The following is a 20,599-nucleotide window of genomic DNA, read 5'->3' as shown; positions in this document are numbered from 1 at the left end:
TTTTAGAACAAATATCCCTCCGCCTACTCCATATAGTTCTGCCGTTTAAATAAAACCGGCCAACGCAGCATTAGCTCATTGTGTTTCGACAATTTATTTTTGATGCTGATAAAAAACTGCTCTCAGAAGTAATTGTTATAGCCTCGGAAAACGCAATAGTCGAGTTATTTCATGCTTCTGGCGGAAGGATAAAGTGAGTCGGCATGCGACGCTCCCTTCTGTCAAAGTGATCACGTGTGACTGTAATTAGGGAAGTTTCCAACATAATGTCACTTTTCGCGGTTTAAACTGTCATTTCAGGCCGTAGAAAATATATCCTTTAATTTATCAATCCATGAGACGTTTATCATGTTTATAGTTGAATATTAGTATACTTTGCAGTTCCTACATTGCCTTCTTCATACAATCTCTTCAAAACAATCCTAAATTATACTAACGTTGTTCACAGCATGGACCATAGTCTGTTATTTTATTGTTTATATTCTTGTCCTTGACGCTCACTTACAGTGACATTATGCATAATAAAATGACAAACACAGTCATTGCCTAGATTCATATGAGATTATTTCAATGAATACTATACTACTAATAATAATAATGACACTTTAGTTTACAAGAACACAAAGAAGTAATCAAAAATGTTGAATGCATCAAAAATATTTATCTGAAGTAAGTGAGATTCTCAGTGGTTTGGATTAGATCCGAAACAATTAGTCAAATAATTAATTAGTCAAGCTACAGAAAATAAACAGCAAGCAATTTCATTATTGATTATATAATCATTTATTTCATTTTAAGTGCCAAAAATATTTGCTGGTTTTCTTATTCCTTAATAAGTCCACTGCACTCCAGCAGCAAAAATCACTGCATGTGCCTGTGTCCTGCTCCGGAGGCCCATTCTTGCTAAAGCCAAACAGCCACACAGCATGAGGTCACTTTCATGATCGCCATGTTCATAATGCTAAATAATTGGGGCACCATCTCTCCTAATGAACTGTGTGTAAACATCAGCCTACATCTGAGGAGGCCATACTCAATCCATGTTCATGCAACACAGCTGTGCAAACCATTGATCACTAACTGACATTTTCACATTTTAGATGAGGTGCATGCCTTGCACATCGACCGTCATGCCAGTGATACATTTTGGGGTGTGAAAAAACGGTTAGCCTCTACGTTCAGAAATATTAGGCCTGTGGGACACAAGAGATTTACACCAGTAGCCGTCCTGGTCATTTCTCAGTGACATGACATGTTGGATGTACAGTAGTTGGAGATTTTATAAAGTACTGAGGTTGCAATTCAGCAGATTTAAATGGGGTTACCTGGAACATCGCAGATTAAATGATCTGGTCCCACGTGAGGCTAATTACAGCTTCTTACAGGAGATACTGGTTCTCCTCAAAGAAGAACACTCATCTGGTAGCAATGTAAGCCCTTACAGCTTAATGACAGAACGGCAAAATTAATCAGTCCTTCAAGTTCACTCAACCATCTCTAAAGTATAATTTCAAAGCGTCTCAGGATCTCCTTAATCTGTTATAACAGATCTGTCTGGCAAAGCCAATCCAGAGTCAAACCCCAGTGTTTTACAATTCCAACAAAGGTCCATAAAGATATTAGACAGTTATAAAGAACATCTCCACTGTGACTGCTGCTTGTCCAAGTTCACCCAATATTTGAGACAACAGGTAGAAACACAGGACTATCTTTGGGTCTGGTATCAGTGAGAGATGTCATCATGATGAGTGTCGTTATCAAGCCCACCTCCTGTCAGAGAAACCCACAGTGACTGAGCCCTTTTGCATGCATTTAAAAGTACTTCTGTTATTTCGGTGTTTTTCCCGTACCACTTCTTGCCAGCAGATGGCAGCACTGCACTCTTGGATTTGCAGCCCCAGAATGCCACACTGCCCAGTCGACTTCAACCTTTAACCCTCAATTGATAGGTAGGCACCTTGTACAAACATAAGTTAAATATGGTGTGGCGCAAAACAATGTGGCACAAAGACAAATCAGTACAGAGGTATCAGGGAAAAGAGAATAAATTTAATCCATTACATCAGAAGGCATCTTGTTTCGATGTGATTCATAATAACTTCTTTATTACTGCATTTGTCACCCTAAAACTGCAGGTCTTTATTACATAATTGCATTTTATAAAATCACACAAATCACATAGACACGTCAGGGCAAATGGCAGTAAGACATTTAAACATTTTCTGTTTTATAAAGTTAACATTTGAGAGAAAGGCACTTTCACATTATTAAAAAACCTATGTTGCATTTCATAAAAATATGAAACATTAACGGGATGAGTTAATGAACATCCATAGGCCAGATGGGAAAAAAAAGAAAGAAAGAAAAAAGTGCACTGTAGGTAGTGATACAACAGCTAGCAACCTTCATTCAGCTCATACATAATTTAACATAACTTATAATCGCCATAAAATTTTATAAAAAGTGAATTTTCTTTTGCCATGCATCCCTCAGCTATTACATGTAAATATCACAAATGATTTCTCAGTCTTCGGTTGTGCTTAATTCAAAAATAATAATGATCTCAATCTACCTTTAATTTATTCAAATACATAACTTTAAATAATATGCATTTATAAAGGACTTATATGTTTTACAGGAATGTAAAAATGTAATGCTTTAACTGCTTAAGAAAAGTGATTTCTTTATGGTGAAGAGACTGATTATTTATAGCAATCTAAATAAGTATTTTTGGATAAGATAAAACAAAAATCTATCTAAATACTCCTATACGGATGGGGGGATTTCTACCCTCCTTTGGGAAACGATGGCTTTCCTTGGTGAGCTAAGCGCTCTGTTGATTACTTGTCCTTCTGCAGAGAGGTGTAGTACTCGACCAAAACCTTCCAGGCCTTGGGGGCCATGAAACCATCTGGAGGGTTTTCTGCACTCCGAGCCATGTTCCTCATCTTGGTTCCAGAGATAAACTCAAAGTCAGCATGTCTGAGAGAGTGAGGAGGGAAGGGCAGGACAGGCTATTAGATATGTTGTTTATTTACAAATCACATGATGAGGCCATAATTACACCGGCACAGAAAGGTGGCTGTAAATATACAAGAGCGAAGTCAGAATTCAGTAGGAGTTGTCGAAAGATGTACACAACAATGTTCTTGCAGTGCGAACAAGATAAGAGGCTGGGTCACAGACGGTTCACATTTCCATAAAAATCATGTTTAGGCTTGAAAGATTTGGGCCTACAAATGCGTTATCAGATTTATCACAGCAAGTCTGACATTTCTTTTACCAGTTCGCTCCAGTTTTATTGCACTTGGGTTCACACCGGGACAACCATGTCAGTAGATTCCATGTTTCATATGAAAAAACAATTAGGAAAAACAAATAATACGTAGTAGACAACAGGACATATGAGAAAAATCTCTTCACTCACCGCTCTGTGTCATAAAAGTCCATGGCCTTCTTAGTCTTGTTGTAGGCAGCGACCCTGAAGGGGATGATCTCCACAGAGATGAGGCCCGGGGCCATGGTGAGGACCTTGCTTCCATGGGTGGGTTCATACAGGTCCTGCTTAGTCACCGGGTGAGGCATGCCTGCAGGGTCCCGGCCAACAATGTAGAAGTTTGCTCCGGCAATCATTCTGGCTCTACAGTGCCACTGAACCTGATGAGGAAGACATGCATGTTGATATTTATTCACACACACACATATAAAGGGTAAATGGGTACACAGTAGGAAGCCGGACTGATAGAAACCGCTAAACAATAAGCCACCACTCCTCCTCACCTCTGTGGGTCCAGCGTACATCATAGGAGAGGGGAAGATGGCAACGATGGTGCTTGCCGGGTCCAGGACGCCCTCTTCCAGGACTGCAGCATGCTGCTTCATCCGCCAGTCCAGAGGCACATCGTCGTCTTTGGTCCAGCCGCCGAGTGGGTGCAGCAGGAGGACCGGATTCCTGTAGCCTCGCTCCAGCAGACGCCGCTTGGTGTCCTGCATCAGCAGGGCGTGACCATTGTGGACCGGGTTACGCAGCTGGAAGGCAAACACCGCATCTAAGGATGGACAACATGGAGGATTACAAAATAAAGTTCACGTGACAATAACAGCAGCGGCATCGCAGTGTAATAGAAGCAGTACAACACAATGGAGGTGTTGAGCTTTCATGTCGGTGCAGTCCAACATATGTGAAGAATAGTGTGCATTTTAGTAGCTGTCACAGTAAACATGCTCACAATACCGTCCACAAATCTCTTTGTTTCATACATTTTCTTAGGAAAATGTATCTATATATTCTATTTCATCTATCTATATTTTTCTTACTGTCAACAAACCCCACAAAAAGCCCAAAATCAACAATGAATTGATTTTTTTTTCTGTGTAGCATTGCTAAACCCAATATAGCTTTTTCCTCTAAGCCATAGAGCTCCGTTGTTGTCAGAAGCAGTTAAAAACTCATCATTGTTGCACCGGCTGGCATCATTAACACCAACATGCGCAGTGTTGTTTATTTTGTGTCGGTCCCAAATATACCGTCCTAAATACTCACTAACATAATAAATCTGCTGCAGAGAATAATCCAAAACAAATGCACTGCATCCCTCTGTTTGAGAAATGTTTTGTCAAAACCGCAGTCTATTTTAGGAAAGCATTTAACCTTTTTTTAAGTGAGTATGTATTTCTAAACTTTTTCAAAAGGTTTAGTTCGTCAGCAGGAAGAAACAGACTTGAGTCTGAGAGCCACAACGAAAGTATTGAGAGACGGACAAATGGATTTCTGCTTTTGGTCTTTTCTTGGGGTTTGTTAACAAAAAGAAAACAAACATTTTGTAAACCTAATCTGTTAAGTGCACATCACCACATGCCTGTACCAGTAACACAACTCAGGAGAGCAGCAAAGAACGACAATGAACAAAATACAAACTGTAGTGTGTTGCAGATAAATAAACGACACAATCCTGAACACGGCATTCACATCAAAGTGAGCGAGCGAGAGTAAAAACAGGTGATCACATTTCGTACTTTTTTTAGAAAGATACTGCATGTCTCCATTGATCACTGAACACAGGGCACAAACATCACCATGCGGCTTTAAATTTACCATTTTATTTTTTCATCAGGTCCTTTGTCAAGTTCTTCTGAAAGACAAATGGTGCACTGCTAAATACATTGCTTTCTGGTAATGTCTATTCATTTTTTTTTACCAGCTGCGAAGGGTATTTTTTTTTGTCATAAGCTGAACACATTGTATGCCATTGTGTGTTCCCTGATTGTTACGGTGGTTTTGCGATCGGAGTAATTTAGATTCTCTAACCTGCTTTCATGTCTTTGAACTTCTGCTTGAGCTCCTGTGGAGTGAGGCGGTACTGGTCAAGTCCATCGTTCCATTTGATTCGCTCCAGCACCTCTAGGTCACCACCTACCAGCCAATCACCGCCCTCCATAACCATCTGGACAAAGGTGATAAACAGATAATTATATTTGAGGACATTGTTTGCAGCAAAATGCCAAAGTTCAATATTGACACAGCGAAAGCTAACAAAGGTATATGTACCAAAGGACATTACTATTTGCTGTGCAATCTTGTGACAGACATTGACATTGCAACTGTACGCGTTGAAGATATTTGATGAATGCCTTGTCACCTTAATGTAAGGGTGCTGTGGACAAGTGGTGCCCCACTGTCTGGCACAGCGTTCCTCCTTGCGATGTTGGTAGAACTCTGGGTTCCTGAGAATAGCCACACGTGAACCCTGGTACTCCAGAGCGACAGCCGCACAGCCGTCCATCCCCCGCTTGGTCTCGGTGCTGACAGGCAGGACGATGGGAACAGACATGTTGATGGCCCCGCCTGGGACAGAAGACGATGCAGTGATCTCAACCAGTGAGCCAAAGAAAATATTACTCCAGAAATGTTGTATTACACAATGAACACTGCAAAACAAATACAAATCACTCAAGACAACCCGTAAGTTACAATTCATGTTTGGGGATCAGCACTTTCAAGCAGTTATTCCCCACCAGGCGCACTTCTTAACCTAACTCGTATGAAAAGCTTGAAGTTGGAAGAGGAGAAAAAAAAAAACTCTTTTCCATCGCAAAAAGCCCCCAGTGCCGTTCTTTGAAACAGGAGCAAAAAGTAATGATTGAACACTTCAAGTAGCTGTCTAAAATTAAAATGAAACTGTGGAAAATAGTATAAAGTGTTTGGATAGGTGGGACTGAGTTGTTCTATTTGGAAATAGGCTGTATTATTTTCTGTTATACAGTACTGATGTTATATTTTAAGATAAAAACTCCAATCATTCATACCTTCAGTCATTCACACACATTTGCTGTCAATAATTGCATAGCAATTTCAAAAACAACATGCACAATCCTATTTAATTGTCACTTATGTCCTCAGTAGGAGAGGTTACTCTGCTTGTGCTTGCCTTCAGGGAAATGTGGTGGAGACACAATGTCCTGGCATGTTATAAGAACAGTCAATATGTGCAGCGGGCTCTTACCATCCAGCAGGTTGCCAAAGTGTAAGACCTGCAGGAACTCTCTCTCCCTCATGAAGCCCTTCAGAGGGCTCGCCCAGCCTTCTGACAGGACCTGCACCCACTGTAGATCCAACTGTGGACGAGGAATCATGTCTCATCATCAACAGCACGACAGACATATAACGCACGGACTTAACTGCACTGATCAGCGCACTGTCAACGTTGATGCGCTAAATCAACAAGTCTGTAAATACAAGTATGAATGAAAATTCATTATGGAAGTAAGAACACTGGATGGTTAAGAGTTAACATCCAGCTTAGAGCGTCACTGAATGAGACATTGCTGCTGACACATTTACGATCATACATTCCTCGCAACACGATGTTTTGAGATAACTCATCTGTTACTCATCCAACAGATCTTTCGTCTGTTTGATGAGTAACAGACTAAAGATGGAGGTGTTACTATTTTAAATACACAAATAAAGAGTGAAATAACCATTGACTAAGCCCATTTAGAAGAAGATACAATTAGAAAGACAGTTCACTTCAATCTGTATTAGTACCCAGGGAAGTTGGAGGACACCATTAGTGCACAGGCTCTAAACAGTGGGGAATGTTTATGGGCTCATCATGAGCAGCTCTCCGCCACGGTCCAGCATTGGCCCCCTTGTCCATTTGCTTTGTGATCAAAAAGAAGCCCGTATGCTGGAACGATGGTTACCTTGGTGATGCTTATCGTGGGAAGCGTGTTTGCGTCAGCCACGGCGAGATTCAGCTTGTTCTCCGTAACAAAGAGTTCATTCACCTCCTCCATGACCTCGTCTGGTACAATGTTCTATATACAAGGAGAAAAGGGGAATATTAATATCATATAGTTGGATGTGGTTGGTATTGTAGGTCTATTTTCGTTATCGGTGAATCTGATGATTCATTCCCCCGACTTATCAGTTAATCGTTTGGTGTGTAAAATGGTAAACAAAAGTTTGTAAAGCGGCTGTCACAACCTTTCCCATCATTTTCAACCCACAGTGTCTTCTTCAGATTGCTTGTTTTGTCCAACCAACAGTTCAAACCCCAAAGATATTTAATCTACTATCATATATGACAAAGAAAAGCAGAAATTTCCAGCATTTGAGAAGCTGGAATCAGGAGACGTTTAGCATTTTTGCTTGAAAAATGCTTGTGTGTGTTTTGTCTTTAGTTGCAGATGCTACAGTTTTGTTTGTAAATGCACTTTGGGTTCCCTCGTCTCAAAATCAATGGGTTTTTGGTTAGATGCCAGAACTGGTTATGAACCAGTGTGATGATAACTTCCCAAATGGCCCACGTCATCCCGGCACCACTCTATTGTAATTGCCTTTCAAAAAGATGTTTGGTTCAGGGAAGCAGGCTAATACAGTCCATCCGTGTCAATACGGAACCTGCTTTAAGACTAAATCTGCTTGTTTAGTTAGGGATGCATTTACTTACAAGGTGCTCTGTGAGCTTTAACATTTGTCTTGTACACGGGAAAATACAGTGCCCATCATAACAGAAATGTAAAGTGACTGAGACTGATGAAAGCCTGTGTGAGAAGAAACATGTATGGTACAATGTTTTATGTTACACCCACCTGCTCCTTGAGCAGCTCCAACACCTGGTGGAGGCACTCGTTCACTGAGAGCTCTCCAGTTTTCAGCACAAGATCTGGCGCCTCAGGACGCTCGTAATCTGAGTCGATCCCAGTGAAACCTGGCAACAAATTAAAAAAAGACCCCCATCAGTGTTCATATTACATGTTTTACTTTAATAAGGTTAGAGGGCTTGGCTTTACTCGTATCACTCCTAGAGAGCTAGCGTATCAAACATTGGTGGGAAGTTTTGCACTGTCCCACTGACCTTTGATCTCTCCAGCGCGAGCCTTCTTGTAAAGTCCTTTTACATCCCTGCTCTCACACACCTCGAGAGAAGCGTGGATAAACACCTCAAAAAACGGCAGCCCGGCACTCGCGTGGATCTTCCTCGCCTCGTCGCGATCCTGCGGAAGAATGCAGTACAAACATTTCATTTATGCGTTGCAGTGTATTCCACACTTTCACCAAAGCCTTCATTGGAGGTGTTCAGCTATTTGTGTAGACTTTTGACTGCTCGTGTTTTCTGACCTTGCCGAAAGGTGAGATGAAACTGGTGATGCACACCAGCCCGGCATCGGCAAACAGTTTGGCCACCTCAGCAATACGGCGGATGTTCTCCTCGCGGTCTACGGCCGAGAAGCCCAGATTCTTGTTCATGCCGTGGCGAATGTTGTCTCCGTCCAGTGAGTAGCAGGGAATGGCGTGGGACACGAGAAACTCTTCCAGGGCAAAACTGATGGTAGTCTTTCCGGCACCTGACAAACCTAGATGGAAACATGTGACAAGAGATATATCAGCATGACGACACTATATTTTTAGTCCGGTCCAGGTGAGCTTAACCACGTCGGTTCCTATGTGACAGAGGAATGAGCCGCCTCGTGACCTTTAGATGGAGATCACATACGAGTGTATAGAAATTTACCGGTCAGCCATATGGTGCAGCCCCTGAAGCCTCCCCTGGTCCCCACGACCTGCCCTCTCTTGCTGCGGCTGACATGGTGGGCCTGGTACACCACGTTGGTCGACATGTTGAGGTCCTGAAACAGAAGAACGCGTGCTCAGACAGAGGCAAGCGAAAGCGGTTCAGAGGAAGTTACATATGATGTAATGATGTACATATGAACAGGACAGGACTGGTTGCATTGAGCCATCTCACCTCGCCTGACACCTTTTGACACTGAACAAGACTTGTCACATCACGCAAAGCAGCGCGACGTGGCAATTCCAAATTGTGATTCGCGCTCAGTTTAGCATAGCATGACTGGTTTTACTTGTCCTGCTGAAAGTGACTATGAGGAGCAGGCTGTGGATAAATGGGGCTGTATTGACTTCTAGAGGGGAGGGGTAGATGAGGGAGGCATGGAAGGAGAGGGGGGGGGAGAGGACTGACTGGACAATGTGTCCAGTGTGTGCAGCCCAACGATGATGTGGCAGTGCTCGTGCCCACACGTTCGCCCTCTGCACCCACTTTCCCCTCGTCCCTGCATCCATCCCATGGCTTCACTTTTTGCAGGCTCATCCCCGAGACTCAGAGAGAGCTTCAGTCTCAGTGTGACAATCTGCGTTTAAAGAGCCGTCTTTCACACACCAACCATGAGCCATGACTCAAAATCAATGACACATGAAGGTGTGTTTCAATCGAGGAAGTGGTGAAGATCGCCATATAAAGTATTCTGGGAATTGCTAGTAATAAAAAAATGAATAGAAATCACTCCAAATATGACTAATAATATGTTGAAAGCTTTTGAAAATGTGCAGCTTGGTTACAAAAGTGTGACACTCAATTCTGTGGAAGGATGTGAACGTTTAACACTGTCATCATTTGTCAATAAGTGGCCTTAATATGCTTGGCACAGCATTTCAAAGTAACACGCTGCTCTTACAGCTAGGAAGAATTACAAAAAGTGATTCACATGCTCTGATAATGAACATTATCTCATAATCAAAGGACACGGACAAGGCTACAGTTTGTGCATACACACCCACAGCCTTTGACGAGCAGATTTATACTTTGGCAGCTTCCCTCCGTTCAAATGATGGCTTCATAAAGGCGTATTTATTTAAGAGTAAACTTTAAGACGTGCTCTTTAGACATGTTTTTTCCCCCCAGAACCATTACTTCACTTCATTTGAATTAATTTCTAAATCACTTCCCTCCTTTAATTTAGCATGCTTTTGAATTTAACTGTCCTCTTTATAAAGGACTTTCAACTGCATTCCCGTGTAAGAAACACCTTATGTAACTCCATTCCTCTGGCTTCCCAGTGCCGCTTACATCCTCTTTGTGAGGAAATTACAAAAGATAGACTTTGATAATAAAGTGGTCTGAAGATGTACAACAATGGGAAAATAGTAAGGGCCTTTTGTCAAAGTAACAACAGCACTTTGGGTACATTAAAGCTGTCATCTTCTCAATTAATTATATGTCACAAAATTGTAAAGAAAAGCCCATGTTTACATATCTAAATATGTGTGTGTTCTGTGTGTTGTGTGTTGTGTGTTGTGTGTTGTGTTTATTCTGTTCAATAAACAGTCTAAAACCCAAAGATATCCCATTTACACACTAATAATAATACTTTCATCTGCAGTTTAAAAGTGACTCAGCTCTGAGGTTTTGTCTGTAATGGTGCACAAAGTGAGGGGTGTGAATCTACAAAATGCAGCTCGTGCCTGGGGCACACGCTCTAATACTAGACAAAGACGCAACACAGGTTTGTGAATGGATGTTTGTGAGCCTACAGTACGGTATTTTGTATAACAGTCTTTCTCGCATAGCTCTCCTCCACACATTATAGCTCTCCAAGTTATAGCAGCATTCCTGTGCAGCATCGGACCGCCGTCTCACAGTGGCCTCTTTCTCCAGCCTCGCTACATTATGAATGGGCCAAATTGACGTGGATACGCGACTACAACAACCGGCCTATTATACAGAGCCGAGGCCAGTCTGTGACCATCACACCTGGCAGCAGCCTCAGTTACAGTGACGAGGGAGGCACCAACAAGGGTTACCTTTGAAGGAAAAAAGTCATCAACTAATGAGACTACTTTTCACTGTGTGTCTCAAGGAGAACAGAGTGTTTATTAGCCTATGAATAAGACACACAGCGTTAAATAGTTATAAGGGGAGTTTTACAACTCGGGCGCTGGCGGCTGACACACACACACACACGCGCGCACACACACACATTTTTTGACTAACACTTCAGGGCTGATCTGATGACAGATTGCATTTCAGTTGTTTCTTGTCTCACCGTTGTCTGCACATCTACTCACCGTACGAAGCTTTTTCACCCCGGACATTTCGCTGTTGGAACACCGCCTATGGGCTGCTGAACACCGGGTCTCGGACCTCTTCACGCTCGCAGATGCCTGGATGAGGGAGACGAGTTCGTAAAACCTCCAGAAAGTTGGTAATCGAAGAAGACGAGGGGGGTTTAAAAGGGACTTCCAAGACACGTAGCATTCCGCTGGCCCAGCCTCTAGCCCTCCTCCTCCGATGCCGACAAAAAGAAATCTGCATAATTTGCTGTGGACCGACCAATACTCGAGCAAAACGACATGACGGGGCCGAGCCTCAAACCCCGGCAGAAGTGGCACAGAGGTTGGGTCATTCGGGTTGGACACATTACCGCTACTCTCTGACACTATTAGTTAAGCTGCTATGTGAAATGACACAAACACGTATCTCTCCAAGCAGCGAGTACATTAGGCGACTCTGTAGCTGAAACAATTTTCAGCTACAGAGTCGCACTCAGCTCCGGTTACAAAAGCAAATCTCTCCGGTTTTATTGAAGCGGAACCGTTAAGAGAGCAGAAACGTTAGCTGACGTTACTTGGTTAAACTAGTTGTAATATAGCTGGCGAACATTAACTTATATCAACTCTATCGGGGGCAACGTGACATTAAGAGTAGGTCCAGTAACGTCATTCAGCCGAAGCGACAAAGTTCACACGAAATGATGTCTTAATAGTTAACCAATTCATCGTTAAGTGAGGCAATATGGTTCTGCGCTTTGTTTTGACGTAACGTGTCCTGTAGGCTACTTTGCTTGAGTATTATACCTTGTTAACGTAGCATACTACAGTTTGGAGGCAAATGTACTTTTCACTCCACTACATTTATTTTGACAGTTTTAATTACTTATAGATACTTTGCGGAGTCATATTATTAATGTAACATATGAGCAAAACTATACATGGTGATGAATCTTTACGAATTCACCTCCACCTGACAGGATATGTTGGGAATAACATAGCCTCACACGGGTTATCAGCAATATGTTGGGAACGTGAAGGAGCGTGTTTGGGTTATCAGCATCTAAGAAACTAAATTCTTGACATCAATAGAATTATTAATGTCAGTAACAATTATTAATGATTATTAATAATAACGGGGCACCACCCTGCGAACAGGGACCAATAACCAAACGATAAACTAAGTCTCATAATTAGTGTTCACTCACAATGTCAACAGTCTGAGTACTATTACACATTCAGAGTGAAAGTGAAGGTTTAAGTTCGAGCACAGACCACATATACAGCTATCATCACAATACACATGCACAAAGTAATCACAGACAGCTGCTCTTTAAAATATAACAGAGTTTATTACGTTCTAATACTAATGATCTAGTCAACTAATATCTAAACTAACAACAACTATACATTTATGAGCAGGCTATCTAAAATCAACAGACTGTTGAAAAGAACTCTAGATTTGGATTTAACTATCACCCCCCTGGGTCTGCTGGGCTGGAACAACGGACCGGTTCCTGTATACCCTAGAGGTGTGTACCTTTTTCATTTTACAGTTTGGTTGTACATAATGGCGAGCTCGCGGCTCTTCCGACTCGAGCAGCGGTAGTTGTCGGGGCCCTTTTCGCGTGGGTTTCAACTTCGGCTGTCGGATGGTTGGAAGGGCTGGATCTCGTGCTTGCTGGTCGGTCAAATCTGCACTACTATTATTCACCGCGCAAGGTTGTGAAATTGGGGGCCAATTGTTCTGGGGTACCAAGGGTGTCCCCTGTTCCGTTGCAGGCTGGTTGACTGCAAGGGAGAGGTCAGAGTGTCGTGCGTCTTTGTTCTGAGCGCTTTTCAGCGAACAGAGGGAAGACTTCTGGTTTGGGACATGGTTTTGGATGGCAGATTTTGGCAGTTGTAAGCATGCAGGCGGACTGGGTGGACTAGAGTCAGGAGCAGGTTCTGGGAGGGGCATTGGCATCGGTTGTCTATGTTCCTGGGTGATGGCGACTTGTCCGTCTGGAACTGGCCCACGGCTGGCAAGGTTTAGTGGCTTCAGGTCGTCCACCGGTGTCCGGAGTGTGGTAAAGCTCTTTACCGCCTCCGTCGCATGTTGGTGTATAAGACTCTTGATCTCTGGGTCTAAACTTGCTCTTCTGGAGTGGGTTTGGGACTTAAGATTTCGTTTGAACCTAATTCTCTTTTTAGGGTGAAATGTCTTCTGATGCCATGACTCATGATTTTCTGGATCAAAGCGTTCTATGTCGTTGGCAAGAGACTCAAGCTGATGGATAGGCAGACCCTGCGCGCGGAGAGGGCCTGGATCATCAGAGTGGTCTGAATTAGCATAGTCGTTTAAGACGACATAGCGGTGAGGACGACTACCCTTTCGACGTGTGGGGGAGGGGCTGCGTTTCAGGTGCATGCATGGACTACACGGGACGTTTTGTTCACAAAACGAGGCGCTTGGTGGAGAGTGGAAGTTCTCTCTCTCTCTCTCTCTCTCTCTGAAGAAGTCTTGCTTCTTCACTTCTGCAGGACTAAAAAGGGGTTCGCTTCGTGGATACGAACAAAGATAAAATAGACAGTTTGGTGAATTCGGCCAGCGAATATAAAACTGTTAGACCTAGGTTTTGATTAAAAGAAGAACAACGTTGCATGTGTGCCTCCTGCTACCCCGGAGGGATCGATGGAAAAAGCATTGAGGTGGGGGTTGCAGGTAGTTTTGTAGAAAGGGTGGCTGAACCACAGGGGTCCTGGGGGTGTCTTGGCCCTCGGCCAATTAGATTGCAGCGCTGCTTTCAGGAAACTCACACCCTAATATGAATTTCTTCAGAGCTGGGGGGTTTGGTGCTCAAACTACAATCATGATGAAACCTTTGCTTGCAAAAGGGAAGGCCTGACTCTCTTTGTTCCACAGCACATGTCGAAGCCATATAGTCAGATCCCAACAGATATAAAAAACGTACAATACTTTTAAAGTTTTGAATGCAGGACTTTTACCTGTAGTGTAATGTAACTCTCCTCTGTGGCATTGATACTTCTACTTCTAAAGATGTGAGTAGTATTTTTTTCCATCACTGGTATTTTGTACACTTGAAGGACCTTGTTCTTTCAACAGCACCGATTATCTCGTCATACATACTGACCACACAATCTCGAAGCAATATCAAATGTGTACACTGCAAAAATATATTCTTTAATTCGTGGAATGAAACATTGCAAACAATAAGCAATATATGTGAAGTAATACTGCAATAGTACATGTGAACTTGAAATGAAATTGCTAGGCTGGGATCAGTTTCAGAGACACCTTTTCTCAGCCGGAAGACAAATAAAACACAATAAAGCCACTGCAAGGCCTCTTTTCCAGGATCTACCCTGTGTGCTTGGACTTAAGCTGGACTCTTGAACAGCTGACACTCAGTCTCAAAGTCACAGCCTTGGAGCAGCTCCCTGTAGTGATTTCTGACGTCTTGGTAGCTCGGCATGGAGGCCTGCTGGTTAGTCAAACCGGGGAAGGTCACGGGCTTCTCGTTGAGCAGCGGTTGCAGTCTCAGGTCGCCTCCTCCGCAGTCGTATAGCACCAGGACTAAGTTAGCCGCATAGGGCAACATGTGGCTGGTGCGGAAGGAGCGCTGGGCCTGTGTGGCGAAGTTGGTGGAAGTCAGGGCCTCGCTGTCCTTGAAGAAGCCCAGGAGGGTAAGCAAGGGCAGGAGGGTCTCTGCATGGCCGACCTGGACCGTCACAGCCTCAGTCACCTGTTGCCCTGACCTGACGTACAAGATATACAACATCAGTTTCAGGTCTAACACACAATAAGCTCTGTAAAAAGTGTAATTAAAGAGATGTTGAAGAGAAATCTGTGTCGGTAAGGAAAAAAGACTGTATCGGAACAACTCTGAGACTCCTCCACATTACACAATAAATAATAGTGTTGCTTTTTACAATGACAGTAAATTCACCTTGAACTTAGAGAAGCTAGAAACAGAGACAGATACATTACTTACAAAATACAGCTACAAAGATGTTGATTGTTTTTATGTTAGTGGATTTAGCACATGCAGCGTCTTTCTCTATTACAGAGTGTCTTACCATGCAGTGATTTAAAGGATACGGCTTGTGATGTTCTATATTTTTATTATCTTCAACAAATCCCATGAACAAGCATTGTCTGCGTATCCAATCCTTGATACAGCTTATATACCATAGACTTCCATTGCTGTACAAAATCATCATTGAGCCACACAGTTGCACAGGCTGACATCATCCTTCATTACAATGAACATGGGTACTATAGTTTATGTTGAGTCAGTCTCGTATACACCGTCCTATTACTGTTAATACTCACTAGAGCAGTCGTTCATAAAGACCAGAGCAACACATTTGTATTCATTTACAGCTGAAAATAAACCCCATCAAACGCCTTCGAGTAGTAAAGAATGGTCTTGGGGCCGAGAGCTAAAGGCAAGGTGAGAATTGAGAGATGGATTGTTTCATTTGTCTTTTTCATTGGATTTGTTGACGATAACAACATTACAGAGTAACAGCATCCTACAATCTTACAACTTGAAGGACAAGGTTTACTCACTTGTTCTCGTCGGCTGCTCTGTCGAGTCGACTAAACGCATCGTGGAAGAGAATGCAGCTCGACTTGCGGTTGATATCGTAACCATAAGCTCTTTTCCAGAATTGCTTAAGGTCGTTTGCATACTCCAACACCTGTTGAGCCAGATAGTACAAAGATATGGGGTTTTAGAGAAGACTAAAAAAACACAGGGATCTGTCTTTGTGACATGAATACTGCCAAGGTTTCTCAATGAAGGAACACAGCAGAGAAACCATCACCTACTAGGTAAGGCAGTCGTCTTAATATGACTTGGCCTTCCAAATGTTTCCTTCCTTTACAGACAGATTAAAAGTAGGAAGACGTAATGCAACAGATGTTACATGGGATGTCTAGTTAATTTGTAGAAGGCTTTTAAATCTGGGTTCAAAGAAATAGATACAGCATTAAAGATATTTGATAACATTGTTTCCCGCATGACGGGAGGGTTTAAGACTGATGGTGCTACGTCTAACATGACTAGAGGGCCTGTATATTAATACACTTCACACAGTCTAATCCATTGGGATAAAGGACAAAGAGTAACTTAAGTTGAACAAGCACATCATCTCTAACTTTTATGAAGGAATCTGAGCTGCGAGGTTGGCACATTCAATGATCCACAAACAGGGCCTCACCTGTGCGTCAACTTCATCAAACAGCCGACACCATGGGGAGTTCACAGTCCTGATGGCAAACTCATAAGCACACAAATAAAATGCAGCTTCGGCCATATCTGCAGGAGAAGGGTTGCAATATTAAAACGTAGAGAAGTAGTGAAATCAGACGGGCTAGGCAATCATTAAAGCACACACAATCAGAAGCACTGGCGCGTGACCTCATTTATCCGGAACACGTCTTTGATTCTTATGGCACTTCTTCAAAGCCACAAATGAAGAGTCAATATTGGCTACCAGCTCAGTCTACTTTCAAATTAGAAAACAGCTCCATCTACTGTACATATACCCTCTGTGAAATATGAATGGGATGTCCAGCACACACCGTCTCCCTCATATCTCATGCTTTAGCGACTGCTAATTGTTGTGTTCAATGGCAGCAGATGCATTTGAGAAGGTAATGATTGGGAAAATGGAGAGCGTCTTCAATTGCGACACTTTCAATGAATTATTTTCAATCACTTTGATCGTTTTTTTTTTTGTCATTGCACAGCAGACCAGATCCAAAAAATGTGAACTATGTTGACAGGCAAGCCTACCGTTTTTTTTTTTCACTTATAGAAAATAAAGTTTTTCATAATAAATTAATAATTAATGGATTGAAATGGGACAAATTTGAAGGAAAATACTCAGCAACTGTGTATAATAAATACTCAATATCGTAGTCTCTATTTCCCCTACATAGTCAGTACTAAATTACAGTTTTTCCCCCAGAAAATCTCTTAAGGAACTATTAGGATTATACAGGAGTGCAAAATAAAAACACACATTTACAGTGAGAAATAAGACAAATTCCTTCAGAAACAACTATTGCCAATCAGGAGTAGCTCTTTTCTTTTGGTTACCTGCAAGTAACAGACCTGGGATCCATATTCTTAAGAAACTTTGGACCTAAATAATGGTAAATGAATCGGAGTACTTAGCACACAGTGCACTCGATAGCAAAGTATTAGAAAAGATAGTCACAAATCTGACCATTCCCAATGGTGGAATATAACTATGTATATTTACTTGATGCTATGTACTCGAGTAAAGGTTTGATATACATATACTTTACATAGGTATTTACATTGTATGCTACTTCCCACTTCTAGTCCACTACTACATATTTGACAGCTGAAGTTACTTTGAAGATCAATCAATTACAGTGAATCGTAAACAGTCAATGCTATTCACACATTCACACGTCCAATAAAATATATCATAATTAATAAGGCATCATAGCTGGATTACTAACGAGGCAAAGCAGGCAACTGCTCTGAGGCCACCAAGAGTCCAAACTTCACTGTGTTTATTTGTTCATTTGATTACTTGTACATTTGTTTGGGAAATTGCATTTGTTTTAATATTGTGGCCTTGTGTCTCAATCAAGTTCTAATGTCTTTGTTATTTGACTTTGTCTTGTGCTCACATGGTGCACCTTCCTAAATAAAGATGTGTTTCATCAAATTACCACAAACTAGTTGACATACAGACCACCTTTTAGTTTGGATACTTTAAGTTCATACACTTGGTGGAACATACTTATGTACTTTAACTGTAGTTACTTTTCTAAATATAGGGATTTTACTTGTAAAGGAATATTTTTTTATAATGTGGTTATAAATCAATTATTATGAAATAAAGGATCCGAGTACTTCCTCCAGCACTGACCGTCTGTGATGTCATTGTAGGGGACCCTGAGCCGGTCTGCGATCTTCTCCGTGACCCTCCTCATCTCTGGTCCCTGCCTGAACTGGTCCACCTCTGACAGAGCTGAGGGGTTCTTATCAACTTCCTGCACAAACCTGGCGCACTGGTCAAAAAACCTCATGAGAGCATCGTTCACTGCATGGTCAAACTCCTTATCTGGGTAGAGAGAAGGTGACAGGTTAATGAGAATGTATCTAAGTTGTAGATCATCGTATATTTCAGGTGGTTTTACCTGTAATAGCCCACAGCTCTGTCAGTCCTGCCTTGAAGGACAGTGTGCTATTGACACACCTGTGCTTTGAGCTGGTTATGAACTTGATGAATCCACCTCTGAGCTTCTCCTCTGAAATCAGTGAGGGGAACAGCTTCGACAGCCTGACGGCCAGATGCTTGTGGTCGTTCACACCTTTCTGGACGAGGCGGCCGTCCATGTCCTCCGTGTACCACATCGTCCACTGGGTCCGGATTTCACGCAGCCAGCTGGCTTTACCCGAGGCGTTGTGTAGGACGATGTCGTAGAGCTTCTGCATCTTCTTGACGTTCTTGCTCGTCGGGTACCTCGTGCCGTGTCTTATGATGGCGGTCAGGTGAATTTCGCGACATTGCGCGGACGGAGGCTGCAGGATGGACCTGTTTACAGCGAGTATGTCCTCTATGAGGTACGGGTTCACTTCCTCGTACCTCCCTTTCGTGCTGAAGTATTTTGCGATCGCTGGTATGTTTGGATTATCCTCAGGATTCACTTTGATACGAAAACAGCAGCAAAAGCCAGTTATGATGGTCAAATGAAGAAAAAGGATTTTCCAAAATGTGATCGGCATGGTGCAGGCGAGCAGCTTGTTTGTATTGACGGGTGGGGTGCCCCCCCCCCCCCACGTACCAGACACAAAACCGAGTGACGTGGACCACGTGGGACTGTCCAACCAATCCGTTACACAGAGCCTGTCCTGAAACAAAAACAAAGTTTACATAATGGACCGCAGCTTGCCTCATAATGGACATTGCTCACTTTCAATCACATGACAGCTTGTACTTTACTCAGTGGTGTCCACGCAGTAATAACACAGTGTGCTGGTTAGTAGTAAAAGTCCCGCATTAACTATACAAGGAGCCTGCTCATTATGCAGCATGGCCCATTTCAGAATAATATATTATATTATTAAGTTATTAATTGTAATTATTGATGCATTCATATGTACAAAAGTTGGTTTTAGCTTGAATTTCACCAAGGTATTCATCAATAAGGTCTTATCTTTGTCCATAATAATACAACAATTTGATGATTATATTTAGTTATACTAATCTTAATCTGCAATGTAAGGGGTCAAACAAATGTAGTGTGGTAAAAAGTACAGTATCTCCTTCTGAATTTTAGTGGAGTAGAAGTATTAAGTGGAAGAAAATGGAAATTCTCGAGTTAAGTACAAGTACCTCAAAAGTGTACTTACAGTACTTGAATAGATTTCACCACTGTTGCTTTTGTACATCTTAGTTCTAAATGGGTCTCTACAACTTAAAAAAAAAAAACTTGTATAAAAGATCGTCAGAGATACAGTATGTGATTAACCCTGTAGCCAACAATGACTATATTTCTCTATGAATTCTATCGTGTACTCTTGTACAGCAGTGTGTCATGTTTAAAGAAACCACTTTTTATGATCAAAGTACATGCCCTGGAGTTGAAATGCATTGTGGGATTCATGGCATTCTTGTCATTGCTTTCAATGGTGGAAGAAGCACTCACATCCTTTACTGAAGTAAAAGTACCAATACCACAATGTAAAAATACTCCGTATGACGTAATTAATACACTGTTATAGGTGGTTGAGCTGGTCTTAACTACTCTCGTCACTAAATATTTCCCTGGCTGTATATTTTTGTCTATTATTTGCTTTATAATAAAAGTTAGTTGTAATTCATTAGGTATCTAAATAAAAACTATTTTACGCACAACTTTTCTGACCTTACAGTAATTCAATCAATTTAGATGTTACAAGTCAACCCACTGGTAAAAACTCGAAGATATTCCATATAAAAAAGAAAAGTGATGTTGTTGAATCACGTAACATGTTTGACGGTTCCAGATGAGTCCATCACAAATGTGAATTTAGTTTTCTTGATAAGAAAGGTGTTATTGTGAATTAATGATCAGTTTTCTATATTATAGTTATTTTTATTGAAAGAAAGAAAGACAAAAAAAAACATTTAGTCATTTCTTAATTTTTAATTCAGTGTTTCGAGAAACACAAAAGTGCCTCCTGAAAATGTTTGGTTACAGCATCCATA

The 20,599-nt window shown here is 41.9% G+C and overlaps 2 protein-coding genes across 2 annotated transcripts; both read right to left on the bottom strand.

The window, feature by feature from the left end:
• Positions 1-2,027: 2,027 nt before the first annotated feature.
• Positions 2,028-11,497, bottom strand: LOC142931742 (bifunctional 3'-phosphoadenosine 5'-phosphosulfate synthase 2-like). The gene is made up of 12 exons (XM_076075816.1): positions 11,372-11,497; positions 9,021-9,135; positions 8,627-8,862; positions 8,364-8,502; positions 8,098-8,216; positions 7,207-7,320; positions 6,504-6,615; positions 5,640-5,845; positions 5,309-5,444; positions 3,781-4,049; positions 3,428-3,657; positions 2,028-2,982 (listed from the first exon to the last, which is right to left on the bottom strand). The coding sequence occupies exons 1-12, from the start codon at positions 11,396-11,398 to the stop codon at positions 2,841-2,843; spliced, it is 1,845 nt and encodes a 614-aa protein (XP_075931931.1). The 5' UTR covers positions 11,399-11,497; the 3' UTR covers positions 2,028-2,840.
• Positions 11,498-14,516: 3,019 nt separating this feature from the next.
• LOC142931803 (multiple inositol polyphosphate phosphatase 1-like) lies at positions 14,517-19,177 on the bottom strand. The gene is made up of 5 exons (XM_076075904.1): positions 18,546-19,177; positions 18,275-18,469; positions 16,583-16,680; positions 15,930-16,060; positions 14,517-15,112 (listed from the first exon to the last, which is right to left on the bottom strand). The coding sequence occupies exons 1-5, from the start codon at positions 19,132-19,134 to the stop codon at positions 14,734-14,736; spliced, it is 1,392 nt and encodes a 463-aa protein (XP_075932019.1). The 5' UTR covers positions 19,135-19,177; the 3' UTR covers positions 14,517-14,733.
• Between the last annotated feature and the right edge of the window lie 1,422 nt (positions 19,178-20,599).

This window comes from Anarhichas minor, unplaced genomic scaffold, assembly GCF_050575085.1.
Source record: "Anarhichas minor isolate MPS153535 unplaced genomic scaffold, ASM5057508v1 ptg000054l, whole genome shotgun sequence".
Taxonomy (NCBI): domain Eukaryota; kingdom Metazoa; phylum Chordata; class Actinopteri; order Perciformes; family Anarhichadidae; genus Anarhichas; species Anarhichas minor.
The sequence above is the reverse complement of the archived record's forward strand: the minus strand, read 5'-3'. Positions and strand labels throughout refer to the sequence as shown.